This window comes from Cucurbita pepo, chromosome 2 (genome assembly GCF_057944985.1).
Source record: "Cucurbita pepo subsp. pepo isolate OVF chromosome 2, ASM5794498v1, whole genome shotgun sequence".
Lineage (NCBI taxonomy): Eukaryota > Viridiplantae > Streptophyta > Magnoliopsida > Cucurbitales > Cucurbitaceae > Cucurbita > Cucurbita pepo.
The window spans coordinates 1,950,417-1,967,758 of record NC_141799.1 but is presented as its reverse complement, the minus strand read 5'-3'; the positions used below and the strand labels follow the sequence as shown (position 1 = coordinate 1,967,758).

The 17,342-nt window shown below is 37.0% G+C and overlaps 2 protein-coding genes and 1 non-coding gene across 7 annotated transcripts; 1 reads left to right on the top strand and 2 right to left on the bottom strand.

Annotated features, from left to right (window-relative positions):
* Nucleotides 1-42: 42 nt before the first annotated feature.
* On the bottom strand, nt 43-3,089 carry LOC147793365 (homeobox-leucine zipper protein ATHB-5-like). The gene is made up of 3 exons (XM_087121308.1): nt 1,090-3,089; nt 608-993; nt 43-507 (listed from the first exon to the last, which is right to left on the bottom strand). The coding sequence occupies exons 1-3, from the start codon at nt 1,151-1,153 to the stop codon at nt 244-246; spliced, it is 714 nt and encodes a 237-aa protein (XP_086977434.1). The 5' UTR covers nt 1,154-3,089; the 3' UTR covers nt 43-243.
* A 323-nt stretch (nt 3,090-3,412) lies between these two features.
* LOC111788275 (uncharacterized) lies at nt 3,413-5,985 on the bottom strand. 5 transcript variants are annotated; one of them, XR_015419867.1, is made up of 4 exons: nt 5,851-5,985; nt 5,470-5,521; nt 4,263-5,385; nt 3,413-4,107 (listed from the first exon to the last, which is right to left on the bottom strand). It is a non-coding gene; the product is annotated as an uncharacterized LOC111788275 (transcript). The 5 variants fall into 5 exon arrangements; XR_015419866.1 differs by having other exon boundaries at nt 3,413-4,820; nt 5,270-5,385; XR_015419865.1 differs by having other exon boundaries at nt 3,413-4,811; nt 5,270-5,385.
* A 317-nt stretch (nt 5,986-6,302) lies between these two features.
* On the top strand, nt 6,303-16,961 carry LOC111788093 (uncharacterized). The gene is made up of 11 exons (XM_023668270.2): nt 6,303-6,606; nt 6,899-7,057; nt 8,602-8,719; nt 9,331-9,427; nt 10,271-10,377; nt 11,140-11,262; nt 11,422-11,575; nt 12,073-12,133; nt 12,217-12,590; nt 13,608-15,204; nt 16,345-16,961. The coding sequence occupies exons 2-11, from the start codon at nt 6,930-6,932 to the stop codon at nt 16,580-16,582; spliced, it is 2,997 nt and encodes a 998-aa protein (XP_023524038.1). The 5' UTR covers nt 6,303-6,606; nt 6,899-6,929; the 3' UTR covers nt 16,583-16,961.
* The last annotated feature ends 381 nt before the right edge of the window (nt 16,962-17,342 follow it).

The window sequence follows — 17,342 nt, the reverse complement described above, 5'->3', positions numbered from 1 at the left end:
GAATTATACTTTTAAACCAAATTAATACGAGCATAGCACATCTGAACATTAAAGGCCTTTAATTTGATCAACGTTAAGAGTATCTCTCTCCATATGGTCGTATTAATAATAATCTTCTCCACTTTTAATCGGCATTATACTTTCATCCCAACATGAAATTACTCTTTAAATCTTGTCTAAACAAGACAGAAAAATAAGACAGATGAAGGATAATAGTTGAAGAAGATGGAAGAACACATGGGTTTACCAGTGGAGGGAGGGAGCTTGATCAACAGAGCAGAAATTGCAAGGCTCCTCTGTATTAAACAAGCTTTGATCCTCATTCATGGCCTTCGTAAACTGAGTCTGATTCTCATAAACTTTCCTGGAAAGTTCAAAGGAATTCAACATCGAATTCAGAGAAGAGTTGTTATTAGTGGAAACAAATGAGTTCTTCTCATCCTTCAATTCCCTTTGAATTTTCATCTTTGTTCCTTCTCTGCTTACTTTTTCCCTCAACTCTCTTACCTGCCAACGAATTTCCATTTCCATTTCAACATCAGAATTAGAGCATCAAAAAGGCCAAAACCCAGTTTTCCAAATTGAAAATGGAGTTTATTTTCACTACCTTTGAAGCAAGAGAAGCATTTTCTTTCTCAAGAACATCATAATCCAGCTTAAGAGCATCGTAATTGGCTTTAAGAACTCCATAATCTCTCTCTAATTGCTTTGTTTTCCAACGGGCTCTGCGATTTTGAAACCAAATTGTTACTTGCCTTGGCTCGAGCTCTAATTCAGTAGCTATCTTCATTTTTCTCTCTGGTTCGAGCTTGTTTTCCACTTCAAAATGTCTCTCCAAGGCCTTCACTTGGTCCGGCTTCAGCCGGCGTTTTCTCTCCGGTGCCGAACCACTGCTTCCACCGCCGTCTTCACTGTTGTCTTCTTCCTCCAAACTGTCTAACATTGCCTGAAACTCCTTGCTGTAGCCGCCTATGGTGGTGGAGCTCGGTTGCTCTGAAAGAAAAACAGAGATCTTTTAGAATCCAAAAAAAAAAAAAAAAAAAAATACATAATTTCCTTGCTGGGTATTTGGTTATGAGCATTATTTACCTTTAGGAGTGAAGATGGAACTGAAAGAATCCAAGGATTCTGAGCGATCAAATCTCATCATCATCACTGCAAATGAAGAAGATAACAAAAAACAGAGCAAATGGCGGAATTTTTATGGTGAAACCAAAATGATACTGCTTCTGTCTTTCTCAGCTTTCATTTCTCAATTTTTTTTGAGACAGATCCAAGCATTAGCTGAAAAGAAGTTCCTATGGAGGCTTTTTCTTAGCTAGTGGAATGGCAGAGAGAAAAATAAAATAAACTGAAATGAAATTGAGATTTGTTTTTTGAATTATTGTCTAATCATTATGGATGAAATGAGCAAAGGAAAGTGAGTGAAAAATACAGTCGTTTTTTGAAATGGTATACTAAGGGAATGGTGTGTAGGCTTTTCACCTTTTGTTGTTTTTATATAATCAGATTTATTCTCTTAAAAAGCTCTAAAAAAGCATCGCTTCTGCTTTCTAAATCGCTTTTTTGGGGAGGGTTCTGATCAAGGACCAGTTTTTAGCTTTGCTGGATTATGGATGGGTTGTGGCCTGGTTTTCCCTTTTCCCTTTTATCGTAGATAGACATTTATGACAACAGAATTGCCTTTTCTTTTCTAAATAAAAATATAATTAAAATAAGTTTACGAAAAATGACTGTCACAATGAAAAATGCTCATAAATCCTTAAATGCATGGTGAAATCTATGGGATACCATAAGAATAAAAATAATTTTACACGTGCTAGACACATGCAGAGGATAAATTGTCAAATAATTCCTATAATTCTCATGGAATTATATGTAATTACTAGTAGCCAATCTAGAGTATGGCAACAATTAGACATCAGTAAGTTTTTGGCTCAGATTTTAATCCCCAAAACAAATAATATATAGAAAAAATTAAAAGCAATAATTGACACACACAAGAAATTTAGAAAAAACATGGAGAAAAAGGATGAAATAACCCAAAACGAGTAAATTCCATACTATTTTCCACCTATCTATATTCGAATCATTTATCGTGGATGTAATTTACTTTACATCTATCTATCGTCAAACGACCATTGAGTCTTTTGAAAATTTGAACATTCAACTTTAGAAAAGATAATAACGGTTGAAAACTTGGGTATCTGAACACAAAAAATGGGATAAACAACCTAAGAGGGCTAGAGGAAGAGGGTTTCCCTACCCACAGAAAACTAAAGAGGAGATTTCCAGTTGTAAATAATCATGGAAAGGCTATAATTAAAAATGAATTTCTTCCGAAAAAACATACCATCAAGACGAAGTGAGTTGTACTGTACACTTCTACAAAAAGACTCAAAAGAAGAAGACTTATCTTCGAACATAGGATGAGTCCTTTCCAACCAAAGATGTTAGGCGCACTCTAGCTGCGCAATTCCAACGGACTTCAGCCCGTTTAGATAAGCTCCAACCCCCAAGGACTTCTACTGACCAAATGCCAACGTGCTTGGGCATACAAACCGAAAGGCCAAGGATGTCAAGAAGGGAAGACCAAGCTTTGGTAGCAAAAGGACAATGTAGAAAGATGTGGTTAATGGACACTTCACTGTTTACATGTCCTTCGGAGGAGATTCTGTGTTTAAATTCCTCTGAGCTAAAGACCATAAGAACACCATGACTTTATTTGGAATTCTAGACTTCCTTCTCGAGTGAAAGGGCCCCTTGTCATCACCATCCCCCAGCAGACAACATAAAGCTTCTGGACTAACCCCAACCAACTATCAAGTTCTCTACCAAAAAACCCGCTGCTCAAGACCAAATCTCAGTCCCTTGAATCTTCTTTCTTGCAATCGACAATGGAAGCCTCTTACAACCTTCAAAGTGTTTTCCCCAATCCACTTGTTCTTCCAAAACCTGATTTTTTCCCCTAGACGAGCCTTGAAGTCCACAAAACTGAAAAAAAGAACACCTACTGTTGTTTGTAATTTCAAACCATGGCCTCCTTTTGCAACTCCTTTCGGGGGAGGGTAGATCAATTGTGAGGGTCTTCACCATGATACTAGAAACCACCCTCTTCCATAAAGCAAAGTTTTCTCGATTAAACCTCCACAGCTATTTGAAGAAGGGCATTGTTGTTTTGTTGAAAAGCCTCCATATTGAAGAGGGAGAGAAGCTTTTCCCCAATTTACTAAGTTCCTACAAGAACACTTCGAACTAATGCCACTTGAGAAGAAATTCCTAGCCATATTCTCAATTTCATTTATGATTCTCTTTTGAGCTTTGAGGATGGAGAAATAGTACAGAGGAAGACTATTTGTCACCGATTTTGCAAGAGTCAACCCACCACCCTTCGAAAGAGTACAATTCTCCATTTATCAACCTTATTCCTGACCTTGCCGAACATCGGGTCCCAAAAAGTTTTGTTCTGAAAATTACCTCCCAAACGTATACCCAAATAGGAAAAAGGGAACTTTTCCACTCTTCATCCCAGCTCATTTGCATTTAACATCAAGATATCCTCTTAAATTGTGATGCCTATTAAAGAAGTTTTGGTCACATTGAAGGAGAGACCCAAGACAAAACGGAAACTTTTAACCAATAACCACCAATTAGCAAGAAAACCCCCCTCAGGGCAAAAAATGATGGTATCATCAGCATATTGTAAGTGGAAGATTTCCTCCTCCCTACGGTCCACTGCGAAGCCTCTAATGAACTCTCTCTGACAACAAAGGTGCACTAACCGGCCGAAGGAGTCTCCAATGAGAGTGAAAAGAGGTTTTCAACTTCAACGCGGACGTGTGACTCTTGAAAACTTCGAAAGTTCACTCTTGCGCCAGGTCGTGGACTTCCCAAGAGGTTAGGGTACCGAATTTTAACCATGGGATAATTTTGACCATCTTGAACCCTCCAAGTGGATCCACTGGATTTGGGCTAGAACACCATTCCCTTTACAAAAAAATTCAGCAGCTTCCAGCGAGAAGCCTCCGTGAGCACCAAAATAACTTCTTTGATCAACAACTTTCCATTGAGCATGAAAAAAATGGTTGCCATGGACTAACTGGATTTCTGCAAGGACAAAAACACAATAATTTTCGTTTCTCTCTTAGAGCCACATCTAAGCAATCAATGAGGCAAGAATTAATATTTGAATAGTCCACAAATCCCCAGAGTATTGCCAATGGCCTTAAAAGTTGCCAGACTCCATAAATGAAGAGGCTCACCTTCACCCAATCCCCATACGAAGGCACAACGTTTATTCTACCATGAGTCTAAGAGTTCCAAACTTCCATCTTTCAAGTTAGAGGCCCAAAAGTCACCCATCCTTTACTGGTCGCAAGGAGACAAGCACAATCAGCAAAAAGACACCTCAGAAAGCTATATCCGGCTGGATCGAATTGATGAAGAAAGAGTTTTAGGTTTGTCTTTGTAAGATCTCGAAAATCCCTCCCCAATCGTCATGAAAATCTCTGCAAGTAACGACAATGGTTTCTGCTCAGTTCGCCTCTCGAATCTTCGCGTGTTTCTAGCTTCTTACATTGTGGACCAAAAATTGTCAGGCCCAATCTTTGAGCTTTCTCAATGAACTCAGTCTTCTTTTCCGCTTTCTTCTCATCTTTCTCCCCTATTTCTGCAAAAGAACAGCCTGGTACTACTGAATAACCTTTGAAACTTCACTCTCAACCTTCGCTTTGTCCCTTCCATTCATGAAATCAAGAAGAAGCCACTAGAAAACTGCCCGCCAACTCAGGATTCGAGGGACCTCTATAATTCTTTAACCACTAAAACTCAATAAAATTGTATATTATAGCATAGGTCAAAACAATTAAAAAGATAAAAATTAGTTATACGTCTATTTCTAAGACATAACAGGCGAGATCAAGTCTTCTGTAGTGAACGACCAAACCCCATAAAAAAAAATACAGAACAAGCATTACTGATAGAAAGCGATCTACAGGAACTCCTACTTGTTTGAATTAGATAAGAATATATGAAAGGTTAGACAAGTGAAATTAAATAAATGTGAATTAATAGTTATAGTTGCTAAAGGAAGAATTTCACAGTAGTTCGTGTATGAAACAAAATTAGAAGGCATAGGCCTTAATATGCAGTAATAGCTCATGAAGCAGCATAGACGGCCAACAAATCATGCTGTATTTTGGTGATCACGTGCAAAAAACTTGATTCTATTAGTGATAACTCTTTGAAGTGATAACCAAATAAAGCATACCTGACCAGGTTTGATGTTAATCCACGGATGAAGACAGAGGAGTACAACAGGAGGAGATGTCGATACCAGCAACCTCCATAACTTCGCAGACCCATTTCGACAGGAAAATGGCATTACTAACAAAAAAAATTTAACTACAAAATCAATGACAGAAAAAAGGCACCCACAATCCAACATCAAGAGGCAAAACGAAATCATACCTCGAAATGAAGCGCCACTAAACCAATATTTCAACTTCATCCACGATTAGCCCTACATTCAGTAGATAAATCAATAGATATAAATGAAAGTCATATGAAATAAGAACTCCATTAATATCTGTGGTCTCTATATTAGCTCGATGATTTTGTTAAAGAAGCGTATACCGAGACAGAGAAGAGTGACTGAAGAGGGATTAAACATGCGTAAATTGGCAAAATGGTAGCCAATGAATTGGATAATACCATTACATGCCAAATTAATGGCCGATATCGCAGTGGAAACAAAATTAAAACCCTAACCAATTGATCTTCACTTCAACCAATGAAAATGTAGAGTTCGATCAAGAATATACGATCAGCAAACAAAAATATCGAACGTACCGCCGCCGGCGGATTGCAAACCCTAAAGTGGATTGAGGCGCCGCCGGCAGCCCCTCTCCCTCGACTTCCGTTCCCGCGAATTGCAGCAGCCAATATGGTAGCGTGCGCGCGCACTCATCTTGTTTTAATTTTTTTCTTGATAATATTTAATTAATAAAAATATTTTCTCTCGCTCCTTATCTCACAAATACTTTATTAATAAATTGAATTATTAATAATTTTTAAAAATTTAAAAGTCTTTTTTTTTTTTTTTTAAATTAAGAACCTAAAATTAATTTTTTTTAATAAAAACTTCAATATTTGTATTAAAATTTTTAAATTTTAAAATTTAAATTAATTAGTTTATTAAATATAAAATAAAATTTGGCGTTAAACAAATAATTTAATGAGTTTGGGCGTGATGTTTGCATGGCCATCCATGATGAGACGATCCATTTGGAAAGAATAGAACATGTCGAACATATTTCGGGTCATAAACAATCCAAATCCGAACGAGCAATCCGAAGGATAAACGATCTTCGGGCCATTGGCGCAAGCTGTGAAGCGCCATCGGAATCAAACTCTTCGATTCTCAATCTCAATCCCAATTTCAAACTCCCACCTCATTTACCTACTGCAAAACGAAGATCCATAATCTTTTCAGTGTCTCAAGCTCAATCCGATCTTACAGAGCATGCTCATTACTGGCATTGGCAATCTACTCAACCGCTTGCTTGATCGGCATCTTAGGGAAGATACGCCAATCGTCGACCAAAGGTTGGAATCATTCATCTCTGTTTCATATCGTTTGATTTATATTCAATCTAGGAGCTGCTACACGCTAAGCTTTTTACAGCTGACTGATCTTTTGATGTTCATAACATTAACTTTGTTTCTCTTTGGTCGAAATCTGAACGGAAATGACTTACTTCTTCTGTTTATCGAATGGTTTTGGAATGTATCAGCATCCTCAAGGCTGTCCTCGATGGCATATCTCTGGTTAATTTTTACTTTTATTATTATTGTTATTATTATTTGCAGTTCTACGTGTTTGAAGCTCAATATTTAGTTCCAGGGAGTAGAATTGCGCTATTTGGAAAATGCAGCACATTCCAGCCACTCTCGAGGAACAGTTGTTACTGAAAGCAATCAAGGAAGAATGTTCTTGGGAGAGTCTCCCGAAACGGCTGCAAGCTACTCTGTCCTCCAAAGAAGATTGGCATAGAAGGTTAGAAACATGTGTTGGTTGTCTTTATGTTTTACCTTGACTCCTCCGGTGGTGCACTATGGAATAGATGTAGGGACGATCCCTGTATCAGGAAACCAAAAGGTGTAAATTATCATAAATCGTCTTACAATTGAGGAATTTGCTCCCATGTGTTTCTTCACATTTCACTCATCCTATGAAATTTAGATATTTCAGACCTTATTGGAAAGGTTAAAGTTTAAGTGCATTAGCAACCACAGATGATTTATGCCACACTCATGTAACGAGGTATCATTAGCCAAAATGTTCCTACTACAACCTTTGGGCACACTTCGAGCTGTTATTTAGCTATAACTAAATCAGAAAAAGTGCCCCCTTAAAATTTTAGTTCAAGGATTCTGGTTTATCGCTGTTCTATTGGATTTGGTTTTTGTCTCAAGCTACGGACTTATATACTGTTAGCATACACCCTTCCTTATAGAAATTTAGCCACCCTTCCATAGAGAACACTAACTAGAGGCCAAGATTGTAACCATCTCCCAAAAAGTTATCATCTTCTTTAAAAGAATCTCCTATTTATTTCCACTCGCGATTTACGAAGAAGAGATTTTGATGCATAGATGCAAAGGGTTATCCTCTCTTACTTGAACGGATGTGTACAAAGAATTGGATTCAACACTTCTTTAGTGGTTTTAGGGAAACATTACCGGATGCCAAAAATGTAGAGCAAGACATACCACCGTATAAAGGTGTCAGTTTAAGAATTAATGACCGGTTATTCTATTCCCTTTTATGCACTAATTTGGTAAAAGTTGGATACCAGCGTAGGTTTTTTTTTTTAAAATTTATTTAACCACTTGTATTGACTCCTCCCAAGCATAAAGTGCAGATAAAAAAATTAACCATTATATACAGAGTTTAATACACAGAGATACATTTCCTGGTGTCAGGGGCATAGGAAATATGTGCTGGTGAAGTTACCTAAAACCTCTGATAACCACCTGATTTATTATAATTTATAAATGGTCCTTCATAAATTGAATTTTTTGCTTGTCAATATCCCCCATTTGTTTCTTCAACTTCGTTTTTCTGTGCCATTACTTTGTACTATAAATTATTTGGTCCAAAAAACTATACTTCATGATCTCTACTGTTTGGAGTATTTCTGGCAGAGTCCTAGTGCTTGGGTTGGGAAGACTAGTTTTATTCCACTTCATTTGTCAAATAAGAACACTTCACTTTTTATTTCTTCAATGAGATATATTTTCCTGTTTATAAAAGAAAATTTCGTTATTGTTTATTTCTTTTAAAAAAAATTTTAAAAAATCTTTCTTGTTAATATATTTCCTTAAGGAACGCACATTCGGTATTCTCTAGTGTTTGAACATAAAGTGGCGATTTCCCTGTCACTTAACCAATTAAAAAGTTGTCTGGTTGGCAGCAGTTTAAATACTGGCAATTGACGGCATATAATGCTAAAAAATATGAGCATTATTAATCCAAGCTCTCCTGATTTATGAAATGGATCACTTCCTTCAATACTGATACATGCTAATTTCATGTAGGATTATTGACCACTGTATAAAGAAGAGACTCCAATGGAACACTAGTTTTGTTCGCAAAGTATGCAAAGAAAGTGAATATTATGATGATATGATGCGGTATCTGCGAAGGAACCTAGCGGTCTGTGTTGTAGCAAAAGTTCTCATATTATTTATTGATCCAGTACCGCCTTTGATGATTGCTAAAGTTCTACTGCAGTATAAATTTCTACTTATTAACTGTTGTCTTGTAAGGTATAACTATGGCAATTTTTGTTCTCAGAGATGGTTGCAATGTTTTGAACTAGATAACATGTTTTAAACTTCTATCAACTTGGAGTATTGCCACACAAGGATTGTAAAAAGACTAGTATTTACCTATTATTCAAAAAACCATACATGCTGTAAAACGAAAACCTAGGTTTGTTGGGGCTCTAACTGATGGGTTGGATATAGTGGCAATAGTCCTTCTACTCAACCAAGTAGTTATGAGTTAAAACCCTTTTGGGTCCATTCATTTATAATATTATTTCATGTATTTTGACCACAAATAGTTGGCAGTCTCTAATTCTTGACCTAATGAAGGTTGAGGGTCTCATGAAAGCGATTGTTTTTGTACGAAAAGGTTCTTTGGTATCTGAACTCTGTCAGAATTTATAGACAAGAAAACTACATTGGCATGCACACATGTCACCACCTGATTTAAATTTTATTTTACCCTTAGTGTTTAAAACATGGACATTTTTCTTGCAGCTATTTCCTTATCACCTTGCGGAGTATGTTTGCCGTGTAATGAGAATATCACCTTTTAGATATTACTGCGATATGATATTTGAGGTCATGAAAAATGGTTAGTGCTTTCTTACAACTTATGCAATGCATTTACTTGGAGTGAGCCTATTATAAATTTATTAGTTAAGAATTAATTAAGTGTACTGTACCATGTTTATAAGAATTTATCCTGTCGTAATCTAGTATCTAAAACCTCAGAGGAATGTGATAATTCACCATGGTATGAGTGTAGGTGGTTTTGAATTCAGATATTTGCTTTCATGTTCCTTCCCCATTTTGACATAATTGTATGAATGGTGCACATTATGAATTCAAGTAATATTGGAGCGTGCCAATAATTGACAGGACATCTTATATATTGAATGGAATTAATTTGCATGACATAGATTAAACCAAGTGGTTGTGGAGAACCCCTAAAGGACCCAAACATCTTTTTGAGTTTACAAGTTACTGAACTTTGTAGGGTTGTAAAGTCGTTCAAACTTAAAACTTAGAGATAATTAAGAGTTCGGAGACCTAGGTATTAAGAGGGGGTTTTTTTTTTAATAGTTTTGTAGAACCTTTCTACCATTAATTTGATGTAGGCTAAACTTTAGTTCCTGGAGTTTCACTAAATCTCTTTTTCCAATTACTATCTTTCTTATAATACATGGTGGTCCTAAATTTATTCTGTCACGCCTTAGGGACTTGTTTTTTCGTGAAAGTTGAGGAAGTCATGATTTCTGATAGTTACTGCGACTTGCTAAAATGAATGTTAATATCAAATCAAGGGAATTGTTATGTTTTGAAGGAACAAATATGATTCTCTGCTTCATCCCTTGTTCAGCATCCTATATCCTTTTGATGGCTTTAGATTATTATTGTGACTTGATAGTTTCCACATGCTTTTCTTTCCTTGCAGAGAACCCTTATGATAGCATCCCAAATTTCAGTGCGGCAGATGCACTGCGGTTGACTGGAATTGGAAGGAATGAGTTTATTGATATCATGAATAAGTGTAGATCCAAGGTACTAGATATATGCTTATGTGTTTTTGTATTTATGGTCGATATAATTGTGATCCAGTTTTTAAATTCATTATACTTGTTTAAGGCACATGTGTTCACTATTTTCTAATCTTCTAATTGAATTATGTTCAAATACTTGTTGACTATATGTGCTTAAGAGGTCTTGAGAAACTACAGGAGTCCCCTTTCTGATCTACTGTAATATCTTGATTGTAAAATAAAAAGGAGAAGCTATTGAAAGTCTTCAGTTGCAGACATCCATAGAGAAGCATCAGAGGAGAATATAGTCTATACAATATATATTTTTCTATCTACCCATCTTTTTATCATCCCACTATTCCTTTCTTTCGAAATGCTCCAAAGGACTTTCATATACTGGTGAATGCTTCAGTGTTCTTTTTCATGCTCTTTGACATCTGCTACTAGCACACCTTTTGCAAACATATTGTAAATACACAATACCTACAGACCTCACGGAGCCACTGCCCAAAACTAGTAAAAATTTTCTTTAATATGGAAAGGACCAAGTATGTATTAGAGATGTTCCATGCCTTTATATCCATGTTCTCTACAGATGCACCCTTGTCGGCAGAAACCCATAAATTTTCATTTAATTTATTATGTACATTTACAATGGTATTGTCATTTTTCCACCTGCAAATATTGGATTGTGTTCACATCACATGTGGAGCTTTTTTTAATCATTCGTTTACGTTGAGCTTGTTTGTACATTAATATCCTTTTCTTCCTTTGAGAAATCCAGAAAATTATGTGGAAGCTAAACAAGTCAATTGCAAGAGAACTTTTACCAAGTCAACCTATTGATTTTGTTGTTGATCCATGGTGGGGAGTTTGTCTTGTAAACTTCACGTTGGAAGAATTTAAGGTGAATTTCAAATCAATCTTAGTTCCATGTTCAAATTTGTACTGTAGTGTGCAACAAACAATTTTTAAAAAGATTACAAATATGGCAATGCATAAATGATTTTCTTTTCTATTTTCCGTCATTTGATTTGAATATTTGCTTCTTCTTTTTTAAATGTAGAAACTCTCAGAAGAAGAAATGGCAACTATTGACAAAGTTTGTAAGGAGGAGGCTAATTCATTTATTCTCTTCGACCCAGACATTGTAAAAGGTCTCTACAGAAGGGGATTGATCTACTTTGACGTTCCTGTTTATCCAGATGATCGTTTTAAGGGTAAGCAATCAAGTTTCAAACATATGTTTATTTAATTGGATTAGATGATGGATGAGTTTCTTTAATTTGATGTTATTCGTGTAAGACATTTTTCTGGACTGACACCTGAAAGACCTTCGATTAGTGTATGGACTGTGTATCTCATATTGATTTTGGAAGTCAAATCTGCTGACTGCTGGTTTATCTCATACAAGCATATGTTCATGCCATAAAATTCTTTGGCTACTACTGCTGTTCGTTTGAGCTTCTTTACAAAAATTATAAAATGTTTTTTTCAGTATCGTCTTGTATATGTGTCAAGTTTCGTGGTTTGACAATATAATAACAGTTTTGCAGTCTTAAACTTAGCTAGTAGACTTTTTGTTAATCTAAATTGTTGCTGTGTACTGGAAAAAGTTACATTTAATAATAGGTATAAATTGGCACATTGGCCTTATTGGAACCACTCCTATGTAAGAGGCGATGAATTGGAGATGCTAATGCTTTTAGTGATACAGTTTCAAGACTTGAAGGGTTTGTTTCCAACCGAGAACAATCCTACGAAGACCCGATTGAGGAGTAAGGCAATTATCTGCTGCAGCCTGTTTCTTTTTAGTATTACTTATCTGAGTGGGCTTTATGAAGAAAAGTCAATTTTTCAGGTTATTGTATGCAGTTTTTGTTGTTTCAAGTGAAAATGCAACTGTGGCTGAACTGGCAGCGACATTACAGGCTGACCTATTGCAGCTTCAGGCTGCTGCATCTTTTGCTTGTAGATTGGGATGGGCAGTAAAAGTAATTGATCCAGCATCCGTTCTTCAAGATACAAGCATACCTAACTCTCCTAGAACAGTTTTTGGGGATGAAGATGGTTCTCTAGCTGCTTCAGGTTCATCAAACATGCTTTCTGATGGCGATGGTTCTCAGCAAGGGTATTCCGGGACAGATAGTTTGGGACCAGATTGTGCTCATCGCGTTGCTTTTGTAGTAGATGCTAATATAACATCATATCTCATGATGGGGTCTGTTTCACCAGGTCTGTCTTTTAGCTTCCCCAGGTTTGTCTTTTAGCTTTTCAGTGGTGTTTTTTTAATATAATTTGCTACTAATTTATAACTTTTATAATAGTAATAATATTATTATTACTAATTTTATTTTTATTTGTACAAAACATAGTTTCTTTTCCCTCTTCATCTTTAGAATCAAACTAACATTTATGGAAAGAAACGAAACAACAACCAAGAGAAGTAAAACTAAATGTTCTACAAAAGAATTGAAAAGCTGGCTTGGACAACTGAGACTTTATCTGTGAGATAGGACAAACCCTTTGCCATTAACTGAGACTTCGGTATCAAATGCCCAAGGAATATAAAGCCTTTGTTTTACTTATTGCATTGGATGGGCTACCTGTATGGATGACTTGATGACCTAAGTTTGTGTGGACAGCGTGTCTATTATTATGATTTGAAAGAGAGTAATTTTGGTGATTCCAAATCCAAAATGGGAACCACAATAGTTTAATGTAATTGGAAACGCTCTTAATTGGTGGCTCCGAAACTTCCAGAACCAAAATTTTCTTGTGGTTATGTCACTAAAATTGATTACGTTCTCTTTGTTTATGAATGTACAGTTTTTAATTTATTGCAATCCCTCAGTTCCCTATATCAAGATGGACTATCTTGAGGGAGGGACGACATTAACTTCTTTTTTCATATTTCCAGTTCGGAGTCCTAAATTACTGGATATCTCATAAACTACTGTATTTTTTGCTTAAGCAGCATTATGAACCATGCAGTTGAATATTGGTAAAAAAATTGGATGTGTATGAAGTTAGTTAAACAACATGTACAACTTGCCTTCCATCTTCTTCTACGCCTATTTCACTTTCCCGTAGCAGCCATAATTAGGGTTGTCCTCGTATATGGATAAATATTGTCCGCCATGATATCTTTATGACCTACTTTGTAACATATTTTGCTTTATATTTACTTATGAGGAAATGTAAGCTTATGCATTTGGAATCCTTATTGTTGCTGTTAATTTGTTGGATCAGGACTGAAATCCCATGCTGTAACCTTGTATGAAGCTGGAAAACTAGGCCATGCTTGCATTGCAGATCTTTGCAAAGATCTAACTACCTTAGAAGGAGCAAAGTTTGAGGGTGGACTGCAGGAATTTGCAAACCATGCATTTAGCCTACGTTGTGTTTTAGAATGTTTATTGGTAGGTGGAGTTGCCATTAATGCAAAAGGAGAGGAGGGAATCTTTGATAAACTAGATGCACAAGCTTCTGACAACAATGAATCTTCGTCTTTGGTAACAGACACTTCTTCAGGTGAAAAGTTAGAATACTTGACTACGGATGATCAGAAATGTTCCGCAGTGCTACTTAAGGGTTCTGCCTCATCCGAATCTCTTAAAAACAGCGTTGGTGATGATATGAACTCTGCTAATTGTTTAAATGGTAGGACTTCCTTTAGTCAAGCATCGGACCCAGTTCCTCATCTCCAAATCGATAACAAATCAACTCATATTGATGAGCTAGATATTGGAGAATCACTCAAGAGAATAAAGAAATATCAAGTTGATATTCTTCGCTGTGAAAGCTTGGCTTCTCTTGCTCCTTCAACATTAAATCGGTTGTTTCTTCGTGACTATGATGTTGTTGTCTCTATGATTCCTCTTCCTCCATCATCAATTCTTCCAGGACCAACAGGCCCTATCCATTTTGGTCCTCCATCTTATTCATCTATCACACCTTGGATGAAATTGGTTTTATATTCAACTGTAGCCAGTGGGCCACTTTCAGTTATACTAATGAAAGGGCAATGCCTGCGTATGCTTCCTGCACCATTGGCTGGATGTGAGAAAGCCTTAATATGGTCTTGGGGTGGTTCCAATATCGGTGGCCTGGGAGGAAAATTTGAAGGAAATTTTGTAAAAGGAAGCGTGCTTTTACATTGTTTAAACGCACTTCTCAAATACGCGGCTGTGTTAGTGCAGCCCCTCAGTAAATATGATATTGATAAAAACGGGAGAGCCATCACCGTTGATGTTCCTTTACCCTTAAAGAATTCTGATGGCTCAATTACTCAAGTAGGTAATGATCTGGATCTATCTAAAGAAGAGATTTCCGGCGTGAACTCCTTGTTAATTGTTGTAGCAAAGAAGATAGAACTGTGGGCAGTTGGTTATATTCGGCTCTTGAAGCTCTTCAAAGAAAGGGAGTCGGAAAACTTTTCTTCGGATGACACGAACTATGAATGGGTACCATTGAGTGTTGAATTTGGAATACCACTTTTTAGTCCCAAGTTATGTGACAATATTTGTAGAAGAGTGGTCTCATCTGAATTACTTCAGTCAGATTTACGGCATAAACATCATGAAGCAATGCAAGGGTTGAGAAAGAGATTACGCGATGTTTGTTCGGAATACCAAGCAACAGGTCCAGCTGCAAGACTTTTGTATCAGAAGGAGCAACCTAAAGAACTTTCCAAACAACTCCTGAACTATGCTAGTGGAAGGTGGAATCCACTAGTGGATCCTTCTTCTCCCATTTCAGGAGCTGCGAACGAACATCAGAGGCTAAAGCTTGCTAATCGGCATCGCTGTTGCACGGAAGTTTTGAGTTTTGATGGTACCATTCTTAGGTCTGTCTACATTTCCCATTACTTATGTTACACAATGTTTAGATCGAGGTGCACATGGTTACTTGTCTTGCATGAATTTCCTTTTTTTGTTTTGGTTTTAAATGTGATGGGTACAGTTTTAAGCATGCTCCCTGGATTGCATATGCTTGTTGATTAGAAAGAGTCTCTGCTAATCTTTCTGAACCAGAAAATTTGGAGACGAATAAGAATGTTTCATAGAACTCTGATAACTGCATCCATTTGACATGTTTATTATAAGAAACGGAGAAGAGGGCACAGCCGAAGGGCAAGGGGTGAGAAATCCCTCACCACCAAACAACTATACAAGCATACCTTCCCAACAATACATGACCTGAGTTAGGCTATACTTGCAAAATAAATCCGTGTCTAAGGCCTCAACCATTCAGTGCTTCCAACACCTACCTCTAAACCCAAAAGCCTTTAAAGTCTGCTCCCACCCTATCATACATGCATCTCAGAATAAGATGGTCCAAGCCTTCCTCACCATTGTGATGTCCCACATTGGTATTGTGATGTCCCACGTTGGTTGGGGAGGAGAACAAATCACCCTTTATAAGGGTGTGGAAACCTTCTCCTAGCAGACGCGTTTTAAAGCCTTGAGGAAAGCCCGAAAGGGAAAGCCCAAAGAGGACAATATTTGCTAGTGGTGGATCTGGGTCGTTACAGTCATTAAGTCACCAACTTCTTAAGACCTTCCAGATCTGTTTTCATAACTCTGTTAGTTTCAACGGTGAGTTGGAATTTCTTTAAAACTTGATTTATTACTGCTAGTTTCAACTTCTGAGATCGACTAACGTTGGAATTGTCTCGAGTTGATCCATTCATATAAACCTGCTGTTAGATGAGACATTTTTTAATTATGAATTTACTCAGTAGTTATATATATTATATATGTATGGGGAGGGGTAGGAAACTATCTTTTAGTATAGAGGTTCGATAATGGTGGGTGGTGATGTCTTCAATGACATTTGCATATTCTGCTTTTTTTATTCACTCTCCAAAGTGTCCTAACAAAGTATTAGGTAAACACTGAGGAGGGATTGTCACCATGATTGTAGGCAGCTGCAAAGGCAATAATTTTACGGTATCATGTGCTAATAATATGAATGATATTTTCAGATCCTACGCTTTAGCGCCCGGGTATGAGGCTGCCACAAGGCCAATAGAAGAAGCCCTTCCTAATTCGAAAGGCGAATCAGATGAAACCGACAGCAAGGAAGTAGTACTCCCTGGTGTGAATATGATTTTCGATGGTACCGAGTTACATCCATTCGATATAGGTGCTTGCCAGCAGGCTCGTCAACCAATTGCCTTAGTAGCAGAAGCAGCAGCAGCCTCAGCCGCTGCAACTAAATAGGCTTTGCAGCCATTGACATTTGCTTGGGTAGAAGAATAGACAAGGTAATGCAACTGAGAATATATTTAATTTGATTCTTTCATATGTTTCATCCTTGGGGCAACTAAACTCAATGAAAGTTCGAGATTAGGTCCGAGGTAATGATTACCGTTACTTTGTTGGTGTATCGTACCCATCTCGAGCTTCTTGCCCTGGGGTGCATATATAGTTACCACTGTTTGTTAATGTATCCATGATTTCATTAGAGTAGAGATCTTGAACTGATCAAAGCTATCATATTGTGGTTGCTTGCTTTTTAAGCCACTTATTTATTCATGAGATTTTCCATGATGGCAGCAGTTTTGAAGAGATCAGTTAATGTGTAAACAGGTGCTTTAATTCCAAGCTTTAACAGATTACTTCTGCCTTTTATTTATTTTCTAAAATTTAATATGCGAGGATAGGTGATTTCGAATCTCGAACCACTTGATTGAAGATACATGTCTTTATTGGTTAAATTATACTCGCGTTGATAACGATTGACAACGCATTCTACTAAATTCAAGTAGAGACAAAAATGCATTCCAAAAGACTTTGTCTTGACCTTTTTTTTAGACGACACGTCTTCCTTTCCTTCAAAATTCACTCGGCTGGGTGTGCGTGTTTAAATATATTATATATTGATAAGCCAGTGCAGAAGTAGCACGCTCTTCTTCTCTCGTCTTCAACCTTTGCAACTCAAACGTCCCTTTCACCTTCCATTTTCTCCTCTCTTCTTGGT